Raw genomic sequence first — 22217 nt, 5'->3', positions numbered from 1 at the left:
AAATATACATTATTATCATTTTTTCATGAAACGTGACTATCATTCCCTTTTTTAAATCTTAATTCATCATTATTTAATCATATGTTAATGATTTCTAAGATGCAAAAGTCAAACCTTTCTGAAAATTGAACCTGAAAATTACCAAAACAATTTCCTATGACACTTTCAAGATGTTAAAAGCAGTAATTAGTAAGCTATTAATCCTAATAAGTTTAACGATTAATGGCAAGAAATTAGCCCAAATAATTCTACTGCAGGCATTTGTGGCAAAGATACACTCAAGATTCAGTGAATTAACTGCGACATTTCCTACTTACCCAGGACCTTGCAAACGTAACTTCTGATGCATTCAGTAATTTCATAAGAGGAATTTACAAAACTTTCTACCTCCTTCCAGCTGATGTCAGTCGCTTCATCACTTGACACCTTGACACAATTTAATTTAAAAAAAAAACATGAATAAATTGAGATGAATAAATAAATAATCAATTCTATAATCAGTCGATTGATTGATCGATTAACATTAAAATATGTCAATCAGTTTCATTCAATCAATTGATCCCAGCCCACTAACCAAACATTAAAACAAGCAAACTGGCTGACTGAAAACCCCACAAGCCAATGATCCCTAGATGAAACGAAAAATTATGTCAACCGACCAATCTACGCATTTAGTAACAAATAGTCATTTTTTTCATTCTGTTTTGATAAAATGGGTCCCAATAATTTAAATTAGTGCAAAAATTGAGCCAAAAATCTGTGCACAAATCATTTTTCCTTTCCTTACCTTGCTGTGGTAAACTTTCCACTGCGTAACCACGTCCATCTTAAGCTGCAAGAAATGAGTCATGATGCTGTGGAGGAGATCTCCCTGTGATTCTCTGTCTTGGTTTTCTTCCTGTTTCATCTTCAGGTTTGCACTATGATGAGAGAGATCCAACAGCCCGCCTGAACCTCCTACAACCATCCCTGACGGCTGTCTGCTGTCGGGGTGCCTGACCCAAACCTCATTGTTATTATTGCCGCTTGCCGGTGATGCCGGCTTGGGTGACAGAGCGATGGAGCTCTGCATGGCTTGCAGTTTGTCAATGTACCCTTCGTGTCTTTCCACAACGGGCTGCATCACAGAGTCTGTTTTCTGGTTGTTTTTCCTGGGCACCAGTTCTGTGTAGCTGCGGGAGCCCCGCTCTGCTTCAGAGTGAAAAGTAGCTTCAGTTGGTCTCTTTGGGGCTGGATTTTCGTCGTCCTTGGAACGCTCTGGTGTGGATATTGACGAGGAGGTTGAGGAAGGGCTCTCGTTTTTCCCTCGGTAGAGGTTAGCGTAGGCCATGGCTGCCACCGCCCCGCTGTGCACCTCAGGTAGCGTGAGGGTGACAGAGGAGGGATGACTGCCCTGGAAAACCGTCCCTTCCCAGGCTTCCTCACTGCCTGATGACATGCTGCTGGTGGGGCTCAACCCTGCTGTCCAGCTACGTGAGCCGTCGTGCTCCATCCGGGACTGGGTGGAGGGTGGGTGGGGCGTCGGGGCGTGCATAATGGGTACCGGGTTAGACATGGGGGCGGTGTGGTGTGGGTGCGAGGGACCGTCAGGAGGGAGGTACACCTGCTGTCGCGGGTGAATGCCAGCCTCCATAGGGGAGCCGTAAACCTGTTCATAATGGTCCCGACTCGCGGGGCTGGTGGGCACCGCATTCACACTCGGCTGCTGGCCGGGCATTAAGTAGCTCCCCTGGTGGGGATAATGCAAGCCATTGTGCTGGTCACACGCCACATAGGCCTCACGTTTCATGGAGTAATTCATGACAGGCTGTTCGTCGTATCCGTCCTTGCCCCTTCCTTCAAGGTCTATAAATGCCGGTTCTGATTTGAAGGAGGTAGGATAGTGAGTTCCCAAGTGATCAGTGCCAGGCCAGGAGTAGGTCTGTTGACCGTGGCTGTGCAGCATTTCCATATCTCCCGCGTGATAAAATCCCTGCTGAAAAACATCACTGTCCACTTTCGGACGGCGTCCTAATTTGATTCCTGCAATTGCAGTGACAAACAAAATTACAGTCATTTTTCATTAAAGTGAAAAATGAAATAAGAACTATTTTGTTTGCCTTTTATTTAAAGTTGGCTGTCTCCAACTTTTCCAAATTTCTATTTAAAAGCGTAGCAATTTAAGTTGAATTCTGGGTCAGGGAGGCATAATTAGAAAACCCTGCCCTTTCTAACATTAAATTTCCACACCAAAATAAAGTAGCAGTGCTAGTGCAGTGCCTGTAAATGATAAGTACATGAGAAGAAAAAAAAGAAAACCAGAAATTCTCGTCTATCATATACACAAAAAATGTCCAATGCACACCAAATCAATATTCTGCGTATGATATGCTATATTATATTGAAAGTCCAGTCTATAAATGTGGTTGCCTACATAATTTCTTGCACACTTCTTCACAAGTAGTATACTGATACCCTTTTAGTTGTCAGCCACCAACAAAGTTATTATCATACAATCTTTATTTCCTTAAAGAAAACTCACTAAAAGGGCAATATTTTTTCGTGGAAGTATTATCAGCATAAAGACAATTTAAGGGAAAAGTTACCCTTTTTTCCTGTTTTCATCACTTTTTATAGGGGGGGGTGTAATGCTTGCTTCCATGTGACATGAACTTTGAATGACTAGTTTGAAATAACTTTTCTGAAATGTGCCCACCTTCCTTGGACATGCCCAATGCCAGGCACTTCTGGAAACGACAGAAGCGACAAGAGTTGCGCGTTTCCATGGTGATGTCACAGTTACGATCTTTAGCACAGGCGTAATTGGCGCCCTCTTTGATGCTCCGTCGGTAGAAGCACTGACAGAAAGAAAACAACTCATGGTTTTAGATGTGCTGTATGTCACTTAGAGGTAGAGTAGATCATTTGTCATTTGTGCCTTTGCTTTGTTAGAAGCAACAAAAGTGCTCAAAATCTAAAGATGGGTGCTTCACAACTAACCTGATGAAGTTTTAGCTTTGTAAATGCTGTATATTCTGAGAAAACAGTATTCTAGAATCTTGATTTCAATTCAAAAGTTGGCGTTAGATTTTGAATTGCGCCCGAAATCTATTCTCATTCAGCTGATTGCAGGTACGCGATATCAAGCACTGAACCGACGAATAATAGCAACTGTGCGCACGTGTGCGTCATGTCAACACTCGCGCACATTGATTCACGGATTCGCTCAATTACAAACCAACTACTAATGGAAATATCCGAAAATTGCATAACTTGACTCATCTTTGGAAATGACCTCCTTTCATTGTTTTCTTCAAAATGACAGCATGCCAGATGGAATAATTTCACAGGGAGTTTAGTCCCCTTACTATCTTTAAACCAAGTATGCTTTTCAACAATATTTGGTCAGTTACTTTTTGGATAGCTGCAAATGGTCTACTCTACCTTAAAGTAGGATTGTTAAAATACAGAGTCAATCATAAGTCAATCACAAAGTCCATGGGCGTCTCCAGGATTTTTTCTGGAGGTGCAATTCTGTGACTTTTTTGATCAAAAATTTATTTATAAGCTAAATGTAGACTGCATAGTCACCAATCAAAAATGCCCTGAGATACCACTAAACTAGTTTAATTTGGCCATCTAGACAGGTGCAACTACAATTTTGTTTCCTTCAGATTTTAATTTTTTGTCGACCAACCGACACAACTTTAGATGCAAAAACAAATTGGGAACCAAAGACATAAAAAGGGACCCCCTATTAAAAAAAGTGCCAATACAGGCATGTATACAAAAAAGATACAATAAATAATTGGCACAAGCCATTAATCCAGCTAGGATTTAGCCCAGATTAAATATGTTTTTCTCCATTTTTCCCTGTTAATGTTGATTCTAACTTCTGGGCGATGTTCTACTTTATTTTTTTCCCCTTAATACTGTTGATTCTAACTTCATGGTGTGGTCGTACAAGAAGATTTAGGGACTTCATTTTCAAAACTGTCCCTCTTTCAAAATAATGTAACAAAAACAACAACAAAAATCATGCATTAGCTAACAAAACATTCAAAAAGAGACATAAATAAAATCACCAAAAATAAAATAATGTTGGTAGGCCTGCCTTATTGTCTCTTTTCTTACAAAGTAACTGGTAATAATATAGAACCATAATGTTCATATGATTGTTTGATTTAATCAATCATTGCGTCTGTTACTCAGTTACATTATTTCAGTCAACGAAAACCACTGGGTGATCCAGCGGGTAAAAGAAACCACGCCAGAAATGTTCTGAATTCTGAAGCCAATCACCTAAAAAAAAAATCCATGCACAAAACTCCTTCACAAGGAAGTAGGACAAACACAAAGATGAATGGATTTGGTGAAAATAATGTCAACATCAACGCTCCGAAAAGGTCTGTGAATTATTGAAACTTCAGTTGCCGGCCTTTTCAATATATAGGACTACCACTTGATGCAAAAATATACATGTAAATCAGCTGCTCAATTTAACAAAAATGTTACCAAACAGGACGATTTATTAAAGATGTGTTCCCCGAGCTCTTTTTGACTCTTTTTGATTTTTTCCTTCAATTTTCAAAAATTGATTTGTTTTTTCATTTTCCGAGCAATGTAAAAGTTATTCACTATTGAATGCGACATCGAATAAAAAAAAACTCCACCGATGTTTAGTTGTTGAATTATTTCTTCCCAAGATTGGAGTTATTGGCTGCCAGACAATAATTTGGCTCTCGAAGGGCAGGTTCATATGAGCACAAAATGAAAAGCCCTTTTTCAGACGGTTACAGACGCCCAAAATTGGAATAAAGTAATTTTTTTGCTAAAACGAAACATTCAAATTAAAATTTGTTAGGAGAAAAATGTAATTTTGTAAAGAACACAGGGTATGAAAATTTAGTTATTAAAGAGTATACTTGGGGTCTAAAACATGAAGAAAAAAACCTTTGTTGCATAAGCCAGACTTGGACCTACCTTGCATCCTTCGCAAGTGAAGACACCAAAGTGAAGACCTGAAGACAAGGCTCCACAAACCTGGCAGAGAATCTTGCGGCTGGGGGATAGCGCGGGGGTCATCATGCCATCTAAGAGGAGATAACAAAAACCCAGAGTACAAGAAGATGACAAAACATAATGAAAATGGGATCCCATTCCAGTTAAAACCAGTTCAACTGGTACCAGTTGAACTGGAAATTGGTGACTGGTTTTGATCTAGTTTAACTGGTTATGAACTGGTGTACTAGTTTTTGAACCAGTTAAAGCAGTTCAAACCAGTTAAACCAGTTCACAACTAGTCACCTATTTCCAGTTCGACTAGTTTCAACTGGACTTTTCACCTGGGATAGAGGAGGCCAGTACCTTGATGTGGTTTTTTTGGGTCATTACTTGAATACAACCGGTTCTTCATGAAATCAGCATGCATGCTACAGCCCATGTCATCTGCGAGGTCATACTGATAGGAAACAATCAGGATCTTTTGCACGTTATTTGACCACATTAAAAGGTTTTCAAAAAGCAACCTGAATACTAAGAATAAAAAATCTGCTTGACCACAGGGCTAGTAGCCCAGGAGGCTGATGGGCCCCCCCCAAAAAGTTTTACCAGAACGCCTGAATACCGGTATGCATTTAAAGGCCTAGAGAATACTTTGCTTTTCATGCATTTTGTTATGTTCCAATAATAACACCACTCAAAATTCAAAGAAGAATGTAAAAAAATATCAAACTTGTTGAAGTTTCAGCTCAGTGGATATTACACTTTTTGAGGAAACCATGCACAACCTTTTGATCACAAAACACGATTTTGTTGATAGCACTCTCAATTCCAAAAATCAGTCAACTGACTGACCGCTGGAAATCACCTACATGTACTTCATGATTTCTTCTAAATGACAGCGATCAAGACGGAATAATTTCACGTTGTGTTCACTACCAGTATGATCTTTAATCCAAGTAAGTTTTGTGATAATAATTCAGAAGTGGACTTATAGGATCAATGCAAATGATCCTATGTGCCTTTAATAAAAAAAAATCTGTTCATTTTCCCAACAGACCTGTACCGGTAGTGATTATTGATCATTAGAAGATAAATCAATCCATCTTGAATTTTTGTCAACTTGTTTCATACAAAACAAGCAAACAACTACATTACTTACAAATATTATGGTATATGACTGTAGGCAAATGAAGATACATTTAAAAAGGTAACATCCTACCAGTAAAAAGGAGAGCTCTTAAATTTCAACAAATCTAGACTTCTTTTGTCACAAGACTTATTGGATATATCAAGACATTGGGTGGGGGGGGGGAACAGAGTTAGTCTCCGGGCTAAATTTTCTGGGTAAAACATTGCCAGACTTTAGCTGAAAACTGTTACTGGACCAACAGAAGTAGTTTGATACCAGTGCAAAAACCATGACATTTGAAATAGGTTTTATTCAACAAGTTTCTAAAATAATTACAAGAACATTCTCTTTTACTGATATAAAAGATAAATAGTAAAACAAAATTGAAATGAAGATAACATTACTTCATGGAGATGAACAAATGTCAATCATCATGGACAAATCTGGATTTGATCAGTAGCCAAAAATACCAATAGATAACTGGTCTAGCACAGTTACAGAAAGAGACTGGAACTTAAATCACTGGTTTGAGACCAGAAATCCTGAGGCTAGTTCAAGCCATACATATCTAGAATGCCTAGTTTTGATTGAGGAGTGGAGTCCAGCTTGTTTTCTTCTCATCACTGAACCTAACGAAACAATTCTTACCATGGATGAACATGCCGCCATGGGGAACACAAGCCTCAACCCCTTGCCCACTGATGCAGTATCCAACAGCCGCTGTGCTATTGTTATACTCCTCCGCCATGGTGCAAATACTGCCCGGTAAACTACCGTCGTAATACTGCTGATGCATGGAGTACTTCATAGCGACCGGTATCCACTCCACCCAAAGATGATCAAAAGAACAGGACTACGTAGACGAACAACCCCAACCTACTGAATGATCCGATCCACGGCAAAATCAAAACATCACGCCATCTATCCCCTGCTCCGAGAAATATTGTCCAACCCGTCAAGACCAACTCCTGAACCATGGGTACCACACCAGCCAATAGCTTTCACTGTATGTAAATAAGCACAAGTCAGGGAAAGCTCCCCATTGGCTGAAACACCAGAGAAAGTTCCAAGGCAGCATCACCCACTCATGAATATTCAACGGCAGCCCAAGTCATGAATAATGAATGCATTGTTAAAAGTCAACAATGGGCCAACGTGAAGGCCAGATACAACCCACCCCTTGACGCACCAATGCATTGTGATTGATGGCTTGGTATTGATGAGCTCTCACCAGTCACTCCTTTGCTGTTTATTGGTCGTCCACTCGGCTCCTGAGGAAGGACACTCTATCAGCGGGGCACATTAACTAAATCAAAATGTGGGTCTCTAAATCAAGGCCAGTAGAATACAGACCGGACTAATTAAAGAATTCTGGTGAGATATTGTGCCACACTTTCCCCCGTCATCAACACTTAATTGATCTAACCAGTTGACAATGACACAGCTTACACAAGACTTGCAATCTAATTTGTTGGATATTTCTTCGACATTCACTCACCATTTGCCTCAGCACAGGGAGTCATCAGCCATTTGCAATCTTCAATCTTTAACTTTTTACTTGAAAAGTTGGGATGTTTACAATTTCCAAGAAGACTTCAAATCAAATTTAACAATTTCATAGTGATTATTACTAAGCAAAAAAATTTACTTAAGGAATACCATCCTCAGCCAATTTGTATGTAAAAGAAAAACCTTTACTTCATTCTTTCCTTTAAATGCTTAAAAAACCTTAAAGTAAATGCTTCACTTATTAACCTGGGAGCATATTAACACTTATCGCTAAGAGAAAGGGTTTGCCCCTGTGTTTCTGGCAGTGCGTCTTCAACCATATGAAGGCAGCTCTTGCAAGGAAGAAGAAGAAGAAGAAGAAGATTGGTGGAGTGGCACATTCACTGCCGTCCATCTTGGGGACCCAGGTTCGAATCCAACATGGGCTTCACTTGGATTCGCCTTCATGCAAATTTTCATCCCTGAACAGATAACCCAGGTTTCAACTGAATTGTTGATGTGTTTGCGTTTCCTTCCGACCAGTGGAACTGAACATCTTTCCATGGTGTTCTCTCTAAGATAGTTTGTAGGATAGGATAGGCTGGCTGCATCTGAATAACTTGGCTACCGCCAGCAATAAACGCGCGCCTTTGCAAGTGGCTGAATGCCAGGCCTGTGTCTAGCCACTTTCAAGGAATCCTTGGTTTTTTCAAGAACAGAAACGTGTAAAATTAGTAACGATACTGGTAATAAAAAAAAATAATTAGAATTCTTCCCCATTTAAATTGATTTGATGGGCGTAGACTGTGCTAGAACTGACCATCTTCAAATAATTTAGTATTCGATTACTCGAAACTGCGTCGGACCGAATATTCGGATATTCGAAACTGCCAGCTGAAACTGGGTGTGCTACGCCAGTAAAAAGTTGCACAAAGAGTGTGCCAGTTAAAATATGCGTGCGGCGATCGATATGGGGCGCTGTGTTTTGTGTTTTGCAGTCAGTATTTTATAACTGTAAAAAGGTTTTAACCTGCTAAAAGGATGCGAACAGTGAAAAGCCGTTGACAAAAAAGTTACCGTTGACAAAAAAGTGGCACCTGACAATGAAGTGCCACAACTTTTACATTAAAATAACATCACAGTCGTGCTTATACTTATGTGTGTTTTTTTGTTTTATTTCAAATATTCAAACCGGCGAAAAAGCTATTTGAATATTCCGTTGCTGATCGAATGTTGGACTATTCGGTATACTCGGAACAGCCCTAGACCGTGCTGTGAAGTTAATTTAACTGAGGCCAATACCATAGAGCTACTAAGATCACAAATTTGTTCAGGGATAACAGAATTGCTCGGCATATAAGGCTACTAACCTCAGTGTCTGGTAACACACATTGCACACGGTCAGTTCTCAAGCCAGTTTTGCTTACATGTAGTAAGTAAACGTAAGTCTGATCAATACCACTTTCTGCGTGTCAACTCAAAGAATTTGAGTCCTGATCAAACTTGACCATTGCAATACGCCTTCCGGCTTTATAGTTCTAAACAGGCGCATACATTTATCATCACATTTATGCATTTTAAGTGTGTTTAGAAATTCCATTAGGAATAAATAACCTTTAAAATTACAAATATATAGAGAACCATTTTTGTCAATTTACAAATATTGAGACCTTTTTTTTTTAAATGAAAGTTTCTAATACCACCCAAAAAATGGAAAGAGCAAATTTGTTATTAAAAATTGTTTTTCTTCAATTTCATTATTTAATTATTTCTATTTGAAAAATCAGGAAGTTACAAGTGAAAGTGTTTGTATCTTCAACTGGTTTTCCATTTTGATTAACATTGCTGATGAAAGATCTTTCTCTTCTCATTAAATTTTGTAATCCTAATGCCTCCTTGTTGAAGGGGGGGGGGGTTTGGAAATTCAGCCTTAAGTTTTACAAATGATTTTGTTTTGTCATCTTTTGAGTTGAGCCTGTTATAGCATAAAGTGATTTTATTCTGAAGCCTGTTTTACTTCTTGGGTTTTTCTATAGCAAGTCTACAGCTTACATGTACATGTATTTCTAATGAGATAGTAAAGGATTTGCTGCCATTGAAAGTCCATGAGTTACACACTACCCAGCTTAAACAAGCCAACCCCGTGACAACAGCCAAGCTGGTTTACAAGGAAACAACAAGGATGTGGACGTCCCGCTGTGAATCGCATGGTTGACACGTGCCGTTATGATAGCCTATTAACCCTGTTCAACGGACGGAAAATCGCTGTATTATCCCCTCACAAAAGTATAAGAAACGCAAGAGTGGGGAGCGTGTGTCCGGGATCAATGAGGCAGAGATGGGCACCGGTCACAGCGGAGTACCAACAAAGGGCTTGTCAAAACCAACGACGGGAACGAATCAATGCTCATCTTTAGCTTTTTTATCTGTCTTCTCTGATGGAGGTTACACACATTGTCTGCATCAATTAGGGAAGAACAGCACGCGGCAACAAAACAGATTCGATGGGGCTTTCCTTGTGGTCTATTATAGCAAAATTAAGGAATCATGTAAATATAATTGGCCTGGGCTGTGTTTGGGTTGAGGGGTGTGGGTCGGGTGGCCTTAATTTGAAGATGGATCTTTGTTGTTTTATAGTCTGGGTAAACATTACCGTTGGTTTGATTGGTCCAAGGACAGAAATGATGCTGAGGTTACTATGACAACCACTCATGAATTGGGAAAATGTGTCCGGGCAATACATTAATGTTAACCTTGAGTTTCTGTCTCTACTACGCCATTGTCAGGTTTTAACAATAACAAAAAAAGTCTGTTTTTCACATCCAAATAAGAAGGAATACACGAGTTCATTTTCCCCTTGGGTAGAAAAGTGGCTTTAACCTGAAAGAGTATCAAGAAATCAAGAATTCACTTTATTAAAAGTATGTCGTCCTTTTGACTCTCCCCTAGGAGGTTGTCTTCCACAGAAAAACATGAGAAATATGAACAGCAATAAAATTTTGATACATAAAAATGTCAGCTTATCTCAAGGCTTGTGTAAAGCTATACCGGTATGTACATTGATAGGAATCACAACACTTTCCCACTAGAATTTTACAACAGTGTCTTGTGCAAATCGCAGTATAAAACTTGTGTCAGTGAACAAAATATTTCTTGAAATTTTACTCGGTGTTAGAGTTGTCACTGAGGTAAAGTACAATGCCTCAGTCCCACAACTTTGGACAAAAGAACCAAAGAATGAAATGAGGTTTGAGAAGTTGGATAACCAAGTGAAATTAGGGATCTTGTCTTATACCACTAGCAGCACTGTTGTAGGACTCGAGTCCAGGACTCAGACTGAAGTCTGTCTCGAGTTGCAATTTCTGTGACTTGGAATCGACTCAAGTCACATCGGCAAAAGACTCGGACTCGACCATCATGACTCGGACTTGAAGCCAATGACTTGTGACTCGCGAGTCACTTATTTTTTTTATCAAAATTATTACCTAAAGAACGTTAAGCACATGAACCGTAATAATGCACTACTCTTCAAGTGGTGTTGCAAATAATTTTTTTCATGTGCCCATCCCTATATTCCACGACAACATATCACTTACATATTGCTTACATGTATGCGTGGCCATATCACTGCACTCATGACTCCTGACTCGTGACTCAGACAAGAACCAAATGACTCGAGACTCGGACTCGGCCCAAGTGACTCGAGGCTTGGACTCGACCCAAGTGACTTGAGGCTCGCACTCGACCCAAATGACTCGAGACTCGGCCCAAGTGACTCGCGGCTCGGACTCGACCCAAGTGACTCGAGACTTGGGCTCGAACCAAGTAATTCGAGACTCAGACCTGACCCAAGTGACTCGAGACTCGAACTCGACCCAAGTAATGCGAGACTCAGACTCGACCAAAGTGACTCGAGACTCGCACTCGGCCCAAGTGACTCGAGGCTCGGACTCGACCCAATGACTCAAGACTCAGGCTCAAACTCGACCCAAGTGACTCGAGGCTCGGACTCGACCCAATGACTCAAGACTCAGGCTCAAACTCGACCCAAGTGACTCGAGGCTCGGACTCGACCCAATGACTCAAGACTCAGGCTCAAACTCGACCCAAGTGACTCGAGGCTAGGACTCGACCCAATGACTCAAGACTCAGGCTCAAACTCGACCCAAGTGACTCGAGGCTCGGACTCGACCCAATGACTCAAGACTCAGGCTCAAACTTGACCCAAGTAATTCGAGACTCAGACCCGACTCAAGTGACTCGAGACTTGAACTCGACCCAAGTGACTTGACTGCAACACAGACCACTGGTCTTTGTTTCAAGTTGAGATGGTCCCTGTATATCTCGCCTATTCTCTTTGCATGGAGCCTGACATTGTACATATGGTATTCTGTAAAATATCATGGCAAAAAGCCATCCAGCCACACAGTAGCATGAACAAGCCTTGTTAACAACAGGCAATTAAGAAAACATTTGACAATCATTATTTGGTTAACAATCTATGGCACAGGAAATGAGAAATATACGCTCAATGCCGAGGTGAATATTGATCAGTCTTATATTGCGGTATATAACAGTAACCAGAAAAAAATTAACTAGGCAAATTATGGCCAAGCATTTTCAAGCTGGTTTAAGAATTGAAAAGGAAAACAAAAATTACAAGGATTGGCACACAAGGCACAATACAAGTTTGTTTACTACCGGTATTTGTCTAAGATTAGAATGTTCTTTTTAAATTTAACAACAAATCTGGATTTTTATAAAAAGAGAAAAATTAGCGTTTGATCATTTTTGGTAGGTATAAATTTTTTCCCATTCTCGGATTATTTATTGCAAAAAGGGTATATTTTTTTTAAAGTTGGTAGTAGTTTGGTACAGTTTATGTTGCCATGACTGAAATGTAGATTTGTAACATAATGTCCCACCTTAGAAAAAAAAAACAATATAGAGACATTGTGATTTTGTAGTACATATTTAGAGCTTAAATAAGTAGTCTATAAATAAAAATTTGTTAATTCGTTGTTTTCCCTTTTCCACATCTACCTGTATGATGGCAAAGTTGTCTTTTTAACAATGTCCTCAAATTAGTAGTTGCCAAGGTATTGAGTGAAGTCAAAGTTCGACCAACAAAAAATTCAAAAGACAAGATCCTGAACGCAGCGAGATAAGAAGTGTAAGCCTTTGGTCATCTGTCAACACAAAGAGCCCTGTAAGTATTGACATAATGGAGGTGGTTCATGAGATAGTCTAACCCGTCATTTACGCTGAGTAAACGATTAAGTACTTTGCACCACTGATCTTTTGGCGATTAGAAGAACGACAACCACCCCACCAAGCCCTTTCAATGAACCAATCAAAATGGTGTCTATACATGTACCCGGTATGTAGAACTGATGGGTATAACAGTATTGTCAGTGATGGTGGATAAAAAGTGCTGTAATGATGAAAAATGTTATGCAAATCGTGGGATGGATCAAAATCAACTTTTAGATTGATGTAAATGTTGCAGGCATCTGAAAGATGGCGAAACTTTACAGGCTCATCCATTACCTGAACACCACTGCTGCGTTGAAAAACTCAGACACTGTATAAAATTATTTATTCAAACAAAAATGACCGCACACACACAAGAAAGACACACAAACAATGAACCAATAGTGCCAGTCAGAGAAATCGGAAACACTAATATTACACATTTGTTGAGTAATAAACATCGAAATTGGCATTCTGGAAACTTTAAATGTCTGGTCTTTCAATTGCATTCGATGCAACTTTCAGGACAGTATGAACAATTTGGAATCACATTTGTTCTTCCATAATATTATTCACCCATGTTACGAGAGTTTCTGCACAGAGTTACATGGGCGTCACCAGGAATTTTTCCGGGGTGGGGGGGCAAAGAAAATTTTTCCCCAAAATTCCTTAACTTTTTCATTATATTCTCAATTTATCATTTTTCCGAGCGTGAGCAGGGGGGCATTTGCCATACCCCCCCCCCATCAAATTAACAGCAATATGGCTTCGCATCTCTTTTTCCTTTTTTTCTTCTTTCCTTTTTCCTTTTCCCGTTTTCCGGGGGGGGGGGGGGGGGGGCAAGCACCCCCCTTGCCCCCCCCCCCTTCGCGACGCCCATGCAGAGTTAGTATTCTGTGTTTTTCATCAGATGCAATCGCAAATGCTGCTTTTCTGTTGTATACTCCCAGTACAACTCATGAGGCTGTATCTGAATTATAGGGTTATCGATGGCATTAACACAAGCATCTTCAGACAGTGGATCTGGCCACATCATTGATATTGCTAGTCATTGCAAAGTTATTCAGACGCAGCCTTGAGGCTTTTAATTTTTATATGATTTAAAAAGATTGGTACTTGAGTAAGCACCGTCACTATATCAAATATTAATTGATTATTTGATATTATTTTGATATCGATATCAATGATAGCAATTTTGAAATCATATCAAAATATCGAAACTTTCGATATTGTGGAATGATATGCAAAATATGGAAAATGCATCAGATATTATCGTCAAAATAAATCTCCCGTTTGTGCTTTTACTTTGTGTTTAACGTTTGCTGTATAATGAAATAAAACTTGGCAAGACTTGTGCCTCAAAATAAATACATCGCGAAATGCCAAGCAGCGTCATTTTGTGCTCTGCATTCGCTACAATTTGTGGTCTCTCCCAATGTAAATCTCAAAAGAAACCGCCCGTTCTGGACAAACTCTCATTGCTGAAATTTGTATTAAAAAAATTGAGCAATGTGCTCCAGAGAAAGCCGTTGAAAATTGGGACTTAACTTTGTTGTTTTTTAATCAAAGTGTCATCTTTACGGTCTTTAACTTTTACATCAGATAATCGATAGATATCGAATATTCTCGATGTTGAATTTCCGATACATCGATTGTTGAAAATTCTGATATCTACGGTGCTTATATTTGAGCAATATTTCATACTACTGATAATTCATAAGAGGATAATAGTGTGATGAAGCAGTTATAAACGTGTGGTTCAAAACTGGTCAGGGCATGGTCACCGATAATACCCCAAGCCATTTTGGTCAAAAACCATAAAAAAGACAAAGAGGTTGGCAAACGTCCAATGATTTTGTGCTGCCATTTTACTCCATGTTCGAGCCACCTCTAGGAGGCTTGCAGCGTGCATGGTGTGTTCCTTTTATGAACATCACATTAGTGGTTCTCAACCACTGGGTTTAGGCCGGTAAGCACGGCGTGTTCTGCCTGCATGAGGCGTGGAGCACAGGGTAGGCATTACATTCACTGCGTGGACTTCCAAACAAAAGAGGTCCACATAAACCAGGTAGAGGCGACGTTGTGTGGACTTGGGCAAGTCCACACAGTGTTTCCCCATTTCTGGAAAACAGGTTTAGAGGCTTTTGGGTTAGGTTTTTTGGGTTAGGTTTATCTAAGGCAAAATGATGAGAAACACTAAAGGGGATCATAGAAAAAAAATTGGGTTGAAAGAGTTTGACAGTTTGAGAAAAATGAGTTTTTTCACTGGTTTTTCTTAACTACACAAAACCAAGGGAACGTCCACACTTGGTATGTAACGTAAACATGTCAGGGTCTCTCAACCGGTTTAAAATACCGCTATTTTTAAACCGTTCTGAATATAAGAAAAGGTAAACTGTCCCAAGAATTTATGAATGAGAAATTAAAAGTCATGAAATCCTAATCAACCAAGTCCAATGTTTGTCTCTATGATTACTTGACTGTAACCGTTAAAAATATGTTTTTCTGTTTTCCTGTGCTCTAGCACTGATCTAGCACAATTTCTGAGGTACCGACTCTGTAGATGATTTTGATTGTGATTTGCTATCATTCAACAAAAAGATCAGTTCGCCAGAATCTCTGATGTTTCATTAGGGCATCCCTTTTTTTTTCTGAAATAAAGAGGGAAGCCCTTAGATTTTGTTGATCTTTTTCTTGATAAAGCTGTCACCTGAATATAAGAAGTTTTTTTTTTTGCAAATTGTGTCAAAATCAAAAATAAGAATGTGTTGACCTTTTGCTCCAAATCAAATCACACAACTGGGATGTGTTGTGCATATGAGTAAAATCATGAATTTATATATTTGTAATAAACACAAATGTTTCCATTTCTGTGGCATGAGGCTTCGATAACATAAAGGGCATTTTTCCCTCCTTTTTTTCACAACTACTCCGGTACCTACCATCGCTTTTTGCAGTGGGCGAGATACAGAATGTTGTTTCGTCCAGCACATCACTGAGGGCAGCTGAACTAGTATCCATGGATGGGCACTCTTCCTTGACAACTGTCGCCATCTTGAATTAAGTTTGTCTGATTTGAATAAAGAAGAAAGAACAGAACGGGAAATGACAAATATGATATTTGGAAAAGATAGAAGAGGACACAACCTTTGTGGAAAAAATTCACTCCATGCCTTCAGTTTTGCACAATTTGATGAGTCTCAATGAATTGCCTGGATACGTTTTGTATCAATTTTTTAAGTAGGTACATGTATGTTTCTGAGAAACTGCAAATTGGTCATCTATATGGGCTCCGTGCGCCAACAAAAGAGGGCGCGTTTTAACCACTTTTGATACTCCATGGACAGGACACTCGCGTGCGCGTTGTACTGGTTCGCGCGCAAAGTATGCAGGACTTCCTCAATGTGCCAAAGGTATCAGCCACAGCGTCTTCGCGTGAGCGTCAGGCATACGGCACGCGAATACATTCAAATTTAACTTGCGACGGTCTCCCAGACTAATCCCTGCCCCCAATAACTTTGGATCATTCGAAATACGCACTGGACGGACCGGGAACCAGTCTAGGTCTCCCCCAACTCTCCTTTTCTGGCCGTTGAAGGGGTACTTGTGCATGGAGCCCATAGGCCTTCAAGTACATAACCATGAGAATCATAAATGCATTGTGCAATATATGTTACAACTTCTTCCAACCTGTCAATTAAATACAAAGTACCTTCATGTCTTGAAACATTGCAAGGTTATTCAAAGTATTTCAAACTTGACGTTATACCAGGAATAGTTTGAACTTCCAGGCAATTTGAACTTTATACCGGTAGGTTGATATACAGTTTGTGTTTTTAAAATTGATTTCAAGCATGTTACTTCATCAGACTGCAGCAGAACTCCCGTGTAGGCATTTTTTTTATTGAAAAAAAAATTCTCATAGTGATGCACAACTTTTAATTCTATGCACACTATAAAAATCAAGTCATAATTTCTGGCAGCGAAGGGCGCAACCATCTTCGCACAAGGCCAAAAGCATACGGCGAGTTCTTTCCAGGGGAGAACGGCTCCAATTGAATTAGCTGAGTGGGGCTTATCCCAAAGCTGCTGGAAGTAAATGCAGCATTACAGCCGTGAAAATTAGATAGCCCCGGGCCCCGGCTCTTAGGGCTATTTTTCTTGCAGCCTCTCTGAATGTCTGTTATTAAATTGCAGCCGACAAAATGGGAAGATTGGCCTTTGATTGGTCAAAATGGACCTGGCACTTAAGGGACTGCCGCACTGACAATGGGCCAGGCATTTACTAGACAAAAGGGAACCGACAAAAAAGCTACAGACTTCTCAATTGGAAGAAAAAGGGAAGAAAAAAAAATTAACTTGTTTTGGCACCAGGAACAGCTTTTAAGCTATCTGGTTATTGTTGCAATATTTTTTTCAATGCGTCATTTTTTTTCTTCAACCAAGCCAGTACTCTCTTTATTCAGCTCAAGCCTGTAAATTCATTTTTAAAGAAACGACGGCATAAAATTGTAGTGAGTGTTTGGGTTGTCTCTGCGCAAAACCTTTTCCAATGCACAAAAACACTATGAGAGTTGCCGTTCATGTTTTTTTATTTTTTATTTTTTTTATTTTTTTTTATTTTCCACCTCGCTATTTACTTTTAAAACTGTCAGGCAGAAATCCATTATATGCATTTTGATTATACTGGAAATGTCAAGGCTGAAGGCATTACATTATTTTAAATGTTTTGAAAAAGATGCGACTTTTTCTTTTTCTTTGAACCTTTTTGTTCGCATGTGCTGACTCATCATGTACAATGTAATGGGAAAGACTAGATGCTGATACCCCGCCCAGGAAAATATTCAAGAATTTTGAATGAAAGAAATAATTCCATTTGCTGTGAACTTGTTATTCAAAAGTTTTAAGATGGTACAGTAATGAATGCTTATGAGTGCAACGGTAAGAATAATTTCATGACATTACAGATGGAATGTTCCAGTCGAGTGGAATGGAACATTCCATCTGTCACCGAATGAAATTATTCTTTCCATTGCACGAATGTGAAACATTCATTATTTGTTTTATACAACACCTGAATAAAGCCTCATCTGATTGGTCAGAGCCACTAGTGTGACCGTTCAATGGAACTTCCATTTACCGTGGAATGAAACTTCTATTTTTGCGGTGCGGCCGGGACGTGGATTGGGACTAATAATTCAATGACATGTGATCAACGCCTGACCAATCAGACGACAGGGATTTATTCAGGCGTTGTATAATAAGCCTACACTATAAACAAAAGTGCATTTGACCCCCGTACACAACACTTTCAAGCCAGTGTGAAATACAAACTTAATTAATGACTGGCATGTTATTCTCTTGGTAAACACACTTACAACCAAGATCAAGAATTGTATTGACCGTATCAATATCTTTCAGTGACAGGGTACTCTGTGCGGTTCATATTTTATCGCCTCGGTGTACAGGTCTCGGACGAAACCCAAATATTTGAGCCATCGACATTATTGACAGGTTATCAGAACCAATGTACTTTGCGGTCTGTGGATTACTGGAGCCACAGCTAGACTGGTCGTGACAATATCCTTCATTAATGAAAAGCTGCGACGACTTTTCTCTGAGGTTAATATTTCATAGGGATTTGGGCAGTAGTGCTGGCCTAATTACGATCCCAAAAAACCAACTCCATGCGCCGAAAAGGGCTACACAATGGATTTTTCTCATATTAAATGAATATTAATTTTCCCAGTATACTCTTTAGCTAGTGCAGCACATATACGTGTTACTTGTATGTAACTGCACATGTTGACTGAAAAAATAATAATTTGTATTTAATAAACTCATTAAAAAAATCTTTTCTTATTGAACAAAATTGTACTTATTATCTTTTGTCAAAAGATCTGCAAAGGAACTTATTAGCTACCGGTAGGGCTTTAAAGGGAAATGGGAAGTGTGGCCTAGTGGTTAGGGTTTGTGACTTGTGATCAGAGGGTCAGGGGTTCGAATCCAGCTGCTGGCCATACGTTGTGTCCATGGGCAAGCCACTTCACCCCCACATGCCTCTCTCCACCCAGGAGTATAAATGGGTACCGTCATTAGCTGGGGAGTAACCTGTGATGGACTAGCATTCCGTCCAGGGAAATCGAAAATATTCTCAGTCGTTTCATGCCACTGAAACTGGAGATAAACGCCGGCCTGATGGGCCATATTTGGCTCGGGACAGACTTTACTTTCAAAGGAACTCAAAATGTGGGCTTTAATGAGGAAACATAAATTGTTTTGTTTTGTTTTTGTATTTCATTTGGATAAATGTCAGAGCTCTCCAATTAATTTGATGACACTTTGGAATTTTTTACACCACACGTTTTTCAGTTGTTAACGTTAACCAATGAATTTCAAAGTCATTTTTTATTTGATGTTCAAATTCAACTGTTTCTTTTTGTAAATTGTAGATGGGATTGAGAATGTTAAATTATTTTACTAAAACATTTATCATATTTGAAAATCAATCCGTTTTCCTATATAAAAGAGATACTTATTGAAAAACAAGTATGGAACAAAGCTACCATATCACAATATCATATTCTCAAAAATTAAACTGAAGGGGATAGCACCCCCCCCCCTCCCATTTACGTTCAGGTTTTTGTAAACATCTCATCTGAAGATTTTTGGACGGAACATTGGTAACGAACAGTGCTGACTTGCAACAAAGAGCCCACCAGCTAACGAACATAACAGAATGTTTTCCTGTGGTTACTCAGGCTCGAACCACATTAAGCAATTGTTTCCACTAAATTGACAATGGCCCATGCAGATAGCTCAGATACAAAATTAAAAAAGGAAATTGCACATTCAACATTTGGAAGAATATTGAATGCCGGAGCCCAATGATGTCTCCTTGGCAGTGTCCCAGAAGGGCCAATCCAAACACTACTGTTTCACCTCTGTCGATTCAACTGTCTAACAAATGACAATTATCTCTCAGAGAATTACCGGCAATGCTGTGAACAAACGCTTTTCGGCACAAGTAAGTGCTCACCCACGAACAATCCGATGAATTTCAAAGTCATTTTTTATTTGATGTTCAAATTCAACTGTTTTTTTTTTTCTTTAATGTAGATGGGATCGAGAATGTTAAATTATCTTACCAAAAAATGTATCATATTTGAAAATCAATCCGTTTTCCTATATAAAAAAGATACTTATTGAAAAATAATTATGGATAACAAAGCAATGGTACCATATAACAATGCATTTCATATTCTAAAAATGAAATTGGAGGGGGTAGCAACCCCCCCCCCCTTAATTACGTTCAGCTTCTTTAGTTTTGAACATCTCGTTTGAAGATTTTTGGACGGAACATTGGTAACAAACAGTGCTGACTTGCAACAAAGAGCCCACCAGCTGACAAACATAACAGCATGTTTTCCTGTGGTTACTCAGGCTCGAACCACATTAAGCAATTGTTTCCACTAAATTGACAATGGCCCATGCAGATAGCTCAGATACAAAATTAAAAATGGAAATTGCACATTCAACATTTGGAAGAATATTGAATGCCGGAGCCCAATGATGTCTCCTTGGCAGTGTCCCAGAAGGGCCAATCCAAACACTACTGTTTCACCTCTGTCGATTCAACTGTCTAACAAATGACAATTATCTCTCAGAGAATTACCGGCAATGCTGTGAACAAACGCTTTTCGGCACAAGTAAGTGCTCACCCGCGAACAATGCACACACACACAAAACGTGAAATAAAGGCGTAGCCGGCGTCTTAATTTAATCGCAGCCCCCGCAGTGGGCGATGGAGCAGGGGAGGCAACGGCAATTGTAACAAGACCATATTGATTATTAGTGGGTGAACAGTTCAGCACAATTACCTCCATCAGGACCATGTCATGGAACAGTTATTAGTGTGGATGCTTGTCCCACACGCTGCCGCGACCGCGGACCCAAACACTCCTCGCACAAAATCCACAACTTGGGGGAAATTTGTTAAGTGCACGGCCAATCTAATTATGACCTGTGTGTTTCCTATCCAGTCCCATTTGTGTGTTGGTAAACACAACGCCATGGTGTGCATATGTCACTTATTATCGCAGGGCCCAGGTTTGATAAGGGCGTAAAACGATGTTGCACGTAAAGGGGGAAGCCTGAAGAACCAATTTCGGGTGATTTATTTCAATTTGTGCACAGCCAGGTCTCATCTACCTTGCCGTCAGTATTATTATATTTTTTTCTTCGTCTGATGAGGGGGAGAGAGGCAAAAGTTTTTCATTTGGGGAAAAAAAAACACTGTTGGGTGGCAAAAAGGAGTGGATGACAAATTACACAAATTATTGACTGAGATAAAATGCAATTCGTCGGCAGTGCTTCTTGCTTAAGTCAGTTTAACTGCGATTTCCTCAAAACCAGTGTAAACAAAGTTAACATCAATGTGATCATAAATTGCTCTTCTGATGAACAAAGGCCTTTAAAGATATCATACATATGACGTTTTATGTTATATCAAATTTATATCCGATCGAATCTTAGTAATTTACCTTGATGAATTTGCATGTAAAAAAAACCTATGAAACGGAAATCTTCCATCAAAGTACCTAAAACATTTTCCTCCAACTCAATGGATTCTGCCTCCTTCAGAATGGAGAGCAGCACTCGACTGGCCAGCGTGTGGGAGCTGCGTATACCGCCTTTACAAACCCCCTGCATGTATACATGTAGTTTACCGAGGAAATTACCACCGCCGAGTTGACACAGTGTGGAGGGGCCACTTGCTCACCACGACAATGAAAACTGCACACAGCATTGATTTAATTGTCCGCCCCGTGTTTGCGGGTGAGTGTGCGTGTGTAATGTGGGCTGTCAATTTTTATTTTTTTGTCCCTTGGAGAATGAACGCCAACTCTTTCCCCAGTCGCTGCCTGACTGCCAGGGAGATGATATTAGGACCATCAGCGATCTGATCAACTGAAAATTGACATTTATGTCGCAGAATCTGAAAGGGGGAATAGGAAAAGGAAAAGACGACAAATTTCTTGTCTCCCAATAATCATTACTGTCAAAAGCAGAGGAATCCTCTCTCGCCCTATCCTATACATTTGGACTGTGAGTTATCACGTTCAGTCCTCCACCGAGACTCTACCTACTAGTCAAAAATATTGTTTATAAAGACAGAAACGGCAGAAACGGCACAACAAAAAATACCACCAAGCACTCATTAGGACAACAGAGGGTCGTTTTAGCCAAAAACCTGCATTGTTTAATTTGTTTAGTTAATTTATTTATATCTTTCTGGTAATGAAACCATTCCTCAAAAGTGCCATAGGCAATGTAGCTCAAAAGCCTGAAGAAACATGTGGAG

The 22217-nt window shown here is 39.6% G+C and overlaps 1 protein-coding gene across 2 annotated transcripts in view; it reads right to left on the bottom strand.

Moving 5' to 3' along the window:
- The window catches only part of LOC119741993, a 38378-nt gene that overhangs the window by 4359 nt on the left and 11802 nt on the right, over nt 1-22217 (bottom strand). The window contains exons 4-8 of one of the 2 annotated variants that reach the window (XM_038217984.1): nt 15796-15923; nt 4963-5072; nt 2696-2837; nt 788-2022; nt 318-426 (exon numbers count right to left, since the gene is read on the bottom strand). In XM_038217984.1, coding sequence (XP_038073912.1) covers nt 318-426; nt 788-2022; nt 2696-2837; nt 4963-5072; nt 15796-15907 — 1708 coding nt within the window. In that variant the 5' untranslated portion in view covers nt 15908-15923. Of the gene's footprint in view, nt 1-317; nt 427-787; nt 2023-2695; nt 2838-4962; nt 5073-6760; nt 7443-15795; nt 15924-22217 lie in introns of those variants that run through there. The other variant, XM_038217985.1, reaches the window with a different exon arrangement.

This window comes from Patiria miniata, unplaced genomic scaffold (genome assembly GCF_015706575.1).
Source record: "Patiria miniata isolate m_02_andy unplaced genomic scaffold, ASM1570657v1 HiC_scaffold_5, whole genome shotgun sequence".
Taxonomy (NCBI): Eukaryota; Metazoa; Echinodermata; class Asteroidea; order Valvatida; family Asterinidae; genus Patiria; species Patiria miniata.
This window is presented reverse-complemented; position numbering and strand designations above follow the sequence as displayed.